Below are 9,398 nucleotides of genomic sequence, written 5' to 3'. Positions count from 1 at the left end.
CTTTTCCATTAAAAATGACATTGTATCGAAACATTTTATAAAAAACGGTTATGGGTATGCTCCATAAGTATTTTTTATATGATTTATCTCAGATTTGTTAATATTATCAGTTACCTATTTGTAAAAGCTGTCTCCTTTTGGAAACTACCTCTTACTGGTCACTGAATTTCACTGTTGTCTAGTAGGCCAGTTTTGTTTTGTTTTTTTTTTTCTTTGACTAATTATAATAGATTAGGAGAACATGTCTTTCTCCTACAAAATGCGGGATATCTTTACCTGTCTATTTTTCTAAGCATTATACTAAGACAGGCATGTGGATCTGTAACGCAAATACCTTCTAACAAACTAAAACCTCCTGCAGTGTAGTGCCACTGTTTTTCTAACTCAACATCAAAGCAATAACTTCCCAAACTTCTGGAACTGCCTGCGAGTCCAAGACCTCACTTGTACCACTGTTACTCCAGCCACTCCATATTTCCTTTTCTCCGTAATCTTCATGTAAAGAGCATGCTGCTCTGTCAGCTGGGCAGCCCCTGCCTGCCACCCCAACCCCAGACTTGCCTGCACCATAATAGCACAGTCAGGCCAGACAGGGGAGAACAATCCTACAGAAATCAGTGTTTTAGCTCATTATTCCCCAGATTCTGGGGCTGATTTTCTCAAGACTTCATACTGGATTCATCTCTTCATTTCTCCTATGGCTTTGGGTAGCTGTAAGATCTCTACTGACTTTACCAAAAAAAAGGAACCTTGATCAGGAAAGCAGAAGGAGAGTAACTCTGACATACAGGGGGAAGGAAATCTTGTGCAAGCAGTCATCAGAGGGGTAAGGAAAGCCCAAAGGAGTCACAGACCCAAAGCGCTCAGATTCACGTTGCTGAAACTGGTTATTTTGAATATACTGGTATGTCTTCTGCGTTAATTAGATGTTATTTAACTATCTCAATCACTTCATAGGGACTAGTGGCCCAGTGCAGCCCCCATGATAGCTCCCCACCATTCACCTCTTCCTCAAATACCCCCTCCGTGGAGTAACCCAAGCGAGTTTCTCATCCACAAAACAGCATTTGTAGCAGCCGGATTGTTCAGCCACGCCTGGGGGGCTCTGGGACAGCCATAGCGGCTGAAACTGGTATTTTATGTACAGATAGATATTTAGGCTTTTTCCTCACCACAATAAAGTTTAAATCTCAGACTTAAGCTGTCAATTTGCAGCTCCTTTTTTTTTTAAAAAAAAAAAAAAAGATTATTATTATTATTTATTTTAGGACCTCTAAAGATCCTGGCGGGTTTGGCTTTTTTTTTGCTTTAGTTTTGGAGCTCGTTCGGTGCATTTTGTTGCTGGTGTTGCTCCCCCCTGCCCCGAAACGCGTTCCCTGGACAGACGGGTCGGGGCAGCGCCGGTCCCGCCCCCGCCCCAGGACCGGCCAGGGCCCGCGGACCCCCCCCCCCCTTCCCGCTCCCGGGCCCAGGGCGGGCTTCGCGGGGGGACCCTGCCCTGGAAATCCTTCGGGATTTCCCCAGTCCTGCCGGCCTCGCGGGGAAACTGCGGAAAACGGCACCCAGCAGCCAGGCTCCGGCGCGACGCCCCCGCCCGCCGCGTCGGGGCGAGCACAGGTACGGCGCTGCCAGGGCGGGGAGCAGGGCACGGGGCTCGGGCAGCGCTCGCCGCCGCCGGCTCTCCCCTCGAAGGGCGGCCGGGAATCGCTCCGCTCCGTGCCGTGCCGTGCCGAGCCGCCCGCCGCGCTGAGGGGAGCGCCACATGGAGCGGCTCCGCTCGGCGGCAAGGTGAGCCTCCGGCAGCACCACCTGGGCCGGGGGGCGAGGGGAGCGGAGGCGGGGGGACACCGAGCGGACCCTCCCGGCGGGCTCCCGGCGCGGCCGCCCGGCAGCGCCGCGGAGCAGGGGCGCGGCAGCAGCGGGCGGGAGCAGGGCGGGGCGCGGGCGGCGGCGGGGCCGACCCTCGGGGCAGGCGCGGCCGGCGGCTCCCCCCGGCCGGGGCGGCGGTTGGTTTCTCCTGTCAGCGGAGGCAGGGCCAGGCGCGGCGAGGGTGTGCGCGGAGTTGGCGGCGGGGCTGGGGGCAGTCGGCGGCTCGCTCCGGCGGAGTTTGCTCCGGACGCGGGGCGGGAGCGGCGGCGGCGGGAGGTGAGAGACGGGGACCGGGACCGGGCGGGACTCGGCTCGGCTCGGCTCTGCTCCGCTCCGTGGTGGTTTTTGCGGGCGGGAGTTTGCACCGGTCGTGGCGCGGAGCGGAGGGGAAAGCCCTGCGGAGGGGGCGGCAGGCGGGGAGCCGCGGGAAGCTGTGGGGGACACCGCGTTAGACCCTTCCCTTCCCTCCGCTCCCTTCCCCTCCGTGCTCCGCCAGCGGAGCCGCCGGCCGGGTGGGGAGGGGGCGGCGGGACCTGGAAGCGGGGGAAAACTTGTTCCTCGGCCGGTTCTGCCGCGGGGCCGGGGCCGCGCCACGTGTCGGGGGCGGGGGGCGAGCCGCGGGGCCGGGGAAGGCGGGCGGGCGGGCGAGCGGAGCCGCGCCGCGCCTCTCCGCCGCTGCCCTCTCCCTTTCCTCCCCTGCCGCAGGTCTCGCTGCGGGAAGCGGAGCGGAGCCAGCCCCGGAGGGGAAGCGCCTGCCCCCGGAGAAGGGGCTGCCCGGAGCGGGCAGCGCCCCGGCGGGAGCCGCCGCCCCGCCTCGCCTCGCCGCGCCGCGCCGCCCAGAGCCGAAGGCGCCCGGAGGGGAAAGTTGTGTGCGGGGCCGGGCCGGGCGCGATGCCGGGGCGCGGCGCGCTCTGGCTGGGCTTGCTGCTGCACGTCCTGCTGGGCGGCGGCTCGGCGCAGCAGCCCGGCGGCTGCCCGGCCCTCTGCGAGTGCTCCGAGGCGGCCAGGACGGTGAAGTGCGTGAACAGGAACCTGACGGCGGTGCCCCCCGACCTGCCGCCCTACGTGCGCAACCTCTTCATCACCGGCAACCGCCTGGCCGGCCTGCCGGCCGGCGCCTTCCCCGCCCAACGCCTGCCCGACCTCAGCGCCCTCAACCTCAGCGGCAACCACCTGCGGGCCGTGGAGGCCGGCGCCCTGGCGGCCCTGCCCGCCCTGCGGCAGCTGGACCTCAGCGGCAACCCCCTGGTCTCCCTCAGCCCGCAGGCCTTTGGGGAGGGCGGCAGCCCGCTGGAGGAGCTGGCCCTCCGTGGGGCCCTGCGCGACCACGGCGTCCTCCTCAGCCTGGCCGCCATGCTGCAGTCCGGGGCCCTGCGCAACCTCAGCCGCCTGGAGCTGGCCGATAACGGGCTGCTGCTGCTGCCCGCCGGCATGTTCACTGCCCTGCCCGCCCTGCGGCACCTGGACCTCAGCAACAACTCCCTGGTGGGCCTGCGAAACGTCTCCTTCCAGGGGCTGGGCCAGCTGCAGAGCCTGAACCTCAGCGACAACTCCCTGGGCGTGCTGAGGAACAGCACCCTGGCCCAGTTCCGCGGCCTGCCTGCCCTCCGGCGCATCGGCCTGGGCCGCAACAGCTGGGTCTGCGACTGCGCCATCGAGGACCTGGTGGCCTGGCTCAAGGAGAGCGACCAGGTGGAGGGCAAAGAAGCCCTGACCTGCGCCTACCCCGACAAGATGCTGGGCAAAGCCCTGCTGAAGATCAACAGCTCGGACCTAGACTGCTCCGTGCCCGTAGACCTGCCTTCCCAGCTACAGACTTCCTACGTCTTCCTAGGGATAGTCTTGGCTCTCATCGGGGCCATTTTCCTCCTGGTTTTGTACTTGAACCGAAAAGGAATCAAAAAGTGGATGCACAACATCAGAGATGCCTGTAGGGATCACATGGAGGGCTACCACTACAGATACGAGATCAATGCAGACCCCAGGTTAACAAACCTCAGCTCCAACTCGGATGTCTGACGAAGCGCCGCAGACGCGGGGCAACGCGCAGTAGCTGTGCATGAAAAGTAGACTTACGCTTTACCCTCGTGCTTGCTTCCCTCTCCCCGGAGAAATCTCAGACATGCTTGTAATGTGAGGGGGATATGCCTCCCTGTGACGTCAAGTTCAATTTTGTTTTGAGACGGCTGGGCAGCTGCGCATGGCGTTGGGCTGTATGTAGGAAACAAGCTGCTACTTCTTTTCTTCCTTACCTGTCTGTACTTGTGGGAAATTTTTTTTCAAGATCTGAAAAGAAAAAAGGATTCTCCCTGATGCTCCGAAGTCACCAGAGTTTATAAAAAATTTACCAATGCAGACACTATTCAACAAAAGCTGCCTCAACTTTTTGGAAAAAAATGTTATGTTCCTCTGTGCCAGTTTTGATCTTGTATATCCGAATTGTGATGACAACGATTCCATTTCATAGACTACCTTGAGATTTAAAAAAAACAAAGAAACTCATTTTAACAACTCCTCTGTAACAAAGAACAGAAATTGAATAGTGAGCATGCACAAATACTTTATAGTTTTACATGTTAGGAAACTTACGATCTCAGTAAGTCTCTTACTATTTTGTAAAGTTATTTTTGATTGCAGTTTACGTGAAAAGAGGTTTTTTTATACAAACTGCATCTAAACTCCATCTGAACTGTTAAATTCAATAAACAGTCTTACAAGAACTGTTGTGTTGAAGTTTGCTGTTCAATGAGAAATGTATGGACATCTAAGAATGTGGATAGCTTTATAGTCTCTGAAGTAATAGCCCTGCAGTAGTACTCTGGATAAAATTTTATACAAATGTGTAGCTTAGAGACATAAATGTTTGACAGTTTTGTGAAATATGCTAGGAGAATTACACCAGTCAATGGCGAGAGCAGTTTTACTTGGCACAAAATCCCCAGTCTGCTCTCTCAAAACAACTGCAAAATGTTGAGACAGATGCTAGGGTCCACCTTGCTGGGAAGGTACAAGCTGACAGAATTTACATAAGGTCTTCTCTACCAAATTAAAAAAAAAAAATCATTCAAATTAAGTTGTGGAGTTTGTAGGCTAAAGAAAATTTTACCTGAATAGAATTTTTATTATAAAAAAACATACTTTCATGTCCTGAACAAAATTAAATGCAGCTCAGTTGTGTAGTCGGCGAGCTTCAGACTTGTAAATCAATGCGGCTCTTATTAAGTGCTTACTGTTTCATTTTAAGCTCTCGGTACTCATGAAGTTCTGTAGTGATCTACATCAAGTAACTTGATGGAACTTTATCTTAAAGCTTATAACAGGTGCATTTCAGTATTGTATGTTACTCGTGCCTATTACTTGCTTGGGAATGCATTTTCTTGTAAATAGATAAAGCATGCAAAGAAAAACTTCAGAAATGCGTCATTTAATATGCATCTCTGATGACATATGAAAAGGTTAGCAAGAACCTTCCAATGGCCACCAACAATTAATGCACTTTTTCTAATCCATTTATAGCTTCTTAATGAAAAAAAATACACCAACCATAAAAGTGTGATGTGAATCGGTATCTGTCAGTATATCTGTGGAGCTTTTTCCATGGTCACTGTTATTTGAAGCTCTTGAGCATCTCAAAAATTTTATGAATCACTAGCTAATTCCCTTTGCTTTCAAAAGTGACAGTTTTCTCATAGATATATGCCTTTGGTAAGAGCTCATAAATATAAAATAGTCCTTAAAGTATCAGAAGAAATATAATCTATTTTGGGCATCAGTATTATTCAAATGCATTTTTCTCTCCGTGCAACTTCAGACAAAGCAAGTAGCACAAGTGGGTTCAGGCTAATTTTCTGTTGCTTTAAATTGGCTTTATTTAGTAGCAGTGATTTTTTTTTTTAATGTAGTTTTGTACATTTGCCCTCAAAAGTAAAAAAAGAATTAATATTAAGTACAATTAATGTTTTGATAAATCAATGTATTTTACAATTAATGTAAGCTAAGTGATAGCCTATTTCTCCTGCTGTAATTTAAATGTATGAGCAATATCTGGTTAACAGCGTATGAATTTAAGCTTGTGGATTCTTAAAAAGCAGACTGCTGGCCTGAATGTTAGCTGCCCATATTTTAAGAATAGTATAAAAACCTCAGTGTCAATAACTATTACTGTGCAACTATGCAAACTGTTCATACTTGGTATACCTAAGGTAGTTTACGTAAGAAGCTAGAATTTACAATAGCTATGCAGTGTGCTGTGTTGTATTGGTCGTTTCGGAGATTATCCACTTATTTGTACAGTGCCAAGAGGAGTAGAGCGTCATCCTTGCTTAAGATACTCCTGTAATATAATAGATAAAATACGTACAAACCAAGCCATTCCTTGGGCAATTTCTTGTTTTTTGTTAACAGATACTTTAACTACAGTAAAAGCAATTATGTGTTAATGTAACAGCCATGCATTTATAGAGTTGTGTAAGGATAGGTAACGACTTCAATCGCAGTCTCTCACCAATGGACTGAGTATTTGTATAGTGAGCAAGTGTAACTGTTGTATTACACCTATTATTCTAAAGATTATTATTATTATTATTTTTGTATCATAGAAAGTCATTGTAATAGAATTTTATTAGAGACCTGGTGATGGCTACTTTAAAATAATTTTCGCCATTTGCTTACATGTGTATTTACTAGGATGTAACAGTTAGCATGTGTCAGTATTGTGTTGGATAATGTTCTCCTGCAGTGTTTGACCAATAGTGAATGCTTTGGTGTTTTGTACAATGCATTATTTGATCTTAAATCCCCTTCCATAAACAGTGCTTGAAAGTTGTTTTCCTTTCCTATTACAAAATAGTTACAGTGGTACTCAGAAGACATTTAAAAAGTAGCTCCCGAAGTGCTTCAGAACTTGGTTAAAAAGTATACATTTAAAATAACATTAGTTTAAGGGTTCTTCTGAAGCACGTTTTATAATCTTACTCTTCTTTGACACCTGAAATTTCAACTGATTACCATACCAGAGCAGCTTAATTAGCAAGGCTGTTTTATTCATTCGTTCTTCAATAAAACACGTGCAGTACTAAATGCCTCTAAAATGTGTTTTGTATACATAAACCCCCAAAGTTCTGCATGACACGATTGTCGCTGATGTTTCATAGAAAACATTAGACTAAAGTAGCGGGCAAATCTCCAGGGAAGGCTGCGCAGCTAAGAAGCAGAAAGCGTGGTTTCTCCAAGGTTCAGCTGCTTTCTTAGAACTAGTTTTAGTTGTAATAAGCTTAAAATTTTCCTAGAAGAATAGCACAAGGAATTGACATAGTTTTAATGTATTTTCATCAAGTACTTTGGATAAGTGCTGTTGCCAGGTAAGAAACAGAAAATTGCCCAAATCTTTCTTTATCCAAGGTAGCTTTCTATTCGATCATCCGACTTTTTTTTATTCTCAGCGAGCCATAATATTACCAGTAATTTTGACATCCAAAAAGTGATTTGAAGTTTTGCACAACTGCTTTAAATCTTTTCATTCAGGGTAATTTACCTTTTAAGCACTGGTGACAATCCCCAGTGACATGCCAGCTAGCGAAGCAGTCTGTTCAGACCTGTATTCGGTTATTGACTGAGATGTCACTGAAGACGGGCATGGCAAAATATTCAAAATATGACTGTGCTAGGATCCCAACTCTCATTATTCCACCAGCATTTTCCCTGTGGTATACTCTGCTCTTTATGCATCTGCATAATTTCTTCTTCGCCTCATTTTCTCAAGAAATCCATTAAAAGGAGTATCATGAATCTGCACAGGTAGAGAAATCAGTCCGACTGCACCTATATTTTGAGGTTTAGTGTCTTCATTTCCCTTAAAGCTTTAACGTGAAAAAGAACCTTTGTCAAAGTGGACAGAATGAAAATTTGATATGCGCTTTTTCTTTCTCTTTAGCAGCTGAATGTTCAAGAAGAACCATTCATTCTCAGCATATGATGAAGGAAAATAGCATTTGGTAAGAAAAACATTTCAGTTTCAAGCTTCCAAATGACATTTATATTCTATGAGAGAAGGTTGAAGGGGGAAGCTTATCAAGGAAATGGAGATACCCCTTTGTAGTGGGTCAGGACTGGAAATCATAACACTAGCAATAGGAACAATTGCTGATTGATTCTGTCTGTTCTGGCCATGTTTTATGGATATGGCTCTATTTTCTTCCTATTGCTATAAATAGAAACATTCTGCTAACACGTGGAGTCGTGTCCTGTAATATTTATAATGCAGGTGTTTCCACTGTAAGATTTTTGTGGAATACAATAGAAGATTTAATTTAATTCAGTGCCTGCTGACTTAATAATGACTAGATCAGGCCCATAACTTAATGCTCCTTTTTTGCAAGCGTGCTGCTTACTAGTTGCAAAGACCTTGGCCTGAAATCAAATGATGAAAGCCCACCAAGGAAGAGAGAAAGCAGTCCGTTCGGGGAGTGTAATTTTTATTAGATATTTCACTCATGCTTAAAAAAAGAGACATAAACCATGTGGGAGCAGAGGATCATTTGCTGATACAGAAGTAAGTGTAGCTTCCTGAGTCAATACAGCAGTAGCAGAAAAGTGGTGCTTTGTGCCAATACAATAAACCTATCAGCACCCTTCTCCCACTTTGAAAAAAAAAAAAACCAAAAAAAACCAAACACCAAGCTTTCAGAAGGAAAAATACAGGTTTGCGGTATAAGTATGTCCTTAAAAAGGCTTTTGCTCTCTCAACAGTGTTAGAATTTACGTGTTGTCACATCCTTGGAAAACCTTGCTTAGCCAGAAGTCATCTGTTGCGTAGGCAAAGCTTGAAATAAGGCTTTGCATTCCCAATGTTAGCCTAAATAGAAAAAGGGAACTATTAAGAAAATTAAAATGGTACTTTAGACAGTGCATTCATCTTGCAGTTAATAATTTAATACTTGCAATTATTTTTATTTTTCAAAGTATTAACTAGATAGCTTTTCCTTTCTGATGGTAGACTAACAGAAAAACAGATTTGTGTTTTCTAGTAATTATGCATGAAAGCATCTGAATAAATTAACAATGTTGTTTGAGTACATGCAGTGATGAAAATGTTAGAAATCTCGTGTTCTAGAATGTTTCACTATTCTAGAAATTTTAGATGTGCAAGAAACTGCTGTAACTTTTTCAGACTGAAGTTTTATTTCTTAATTAAAATTATTCTTGAAGAAAAACACAATAAAATATTTAGCAGATTGCTTATAAATGTTATATGTTCACCTGTTGATTTAATTACTGTAAATCCTTACAGATATTGAGGTCTTTGCTAAAAGTGTAGTTGTATTCTTTATAGCTCAAATTGATGATTGTGCTGTGAATTTGCATGATAGAATAGTGAAAAAGCAACTTCCGTCTAGGTAGCCTGATTAATTACTTTAGAAAGAAGTTTGGTCAGTGAATATAAGGATTATGTTTTAATTGTCCTTGTTATTTTGGACATAATTTGATAGCTTTCTGGGTTTTAATATATGTGGTATTGATTTTCAATTTGG

General features: G+C 46.4%; 1 protein-coding gene across 3 annotated transcripts in view; it reads left to right on the top strand.

The window, feature by feature from the left end:
- Nucleotides 1-1,667: 1,667 nt before the first annotated feature.
- Nucleotides 1,668-9,398, top strand: part of TPBG (trophoblast glycoprotein) — a 40,854-nt gene continuing 33,123 nt past the window's right edge. Inside the window, exons 1-2 of one of the 3 annotated variants that reach the window (XM_087777088.1) lie at nucleotides 1,668-1,788; nucleotides 2,575-9,009. In XM_087777088.1, the coding sequence (XP_087633214.1) occupies nucleotides 2,761-3,888 (1,128 nt within the window). In that variant the 5' untranslated portion in view covers nucleotides 1,668-1,788; nucleotides 2,575-2,760 and the 3' untranslated portion in view covers nucleotides 3,889-9,009. Of the gene's footprint in view, nucleotides 1,789-2,028; nucleotides 2,146-2,574; nucleotides 9,010-9,398 lie in introns of those variants that run through there. The other 2 variants (XM_087777089.1, XR_015708882.1) reach the window with 2 other exon arrangements.

The sequence above is a fragment of the Nipponia nippon genome, unplaced genomic scaffold, assembly GCF_047370975.1.
Source record: "Nipponia nippon isolate SJK-2023a ecotype South Korea unplaced genomic scaffold, ASM4737097v1 scaffold_4, whole genome shotgun sequence".
NCBI lineage: Eukaryota > Metazoa > Chordata > Aves > Pelecaniformes > Threskiornithidae > Nipponia > Nipponia nippon.
The sequence above is the reverse complement of the archived record's forward strand: the minus strand, read 5'-3'. Positions and strand labels throughout refer to the sequence as shown.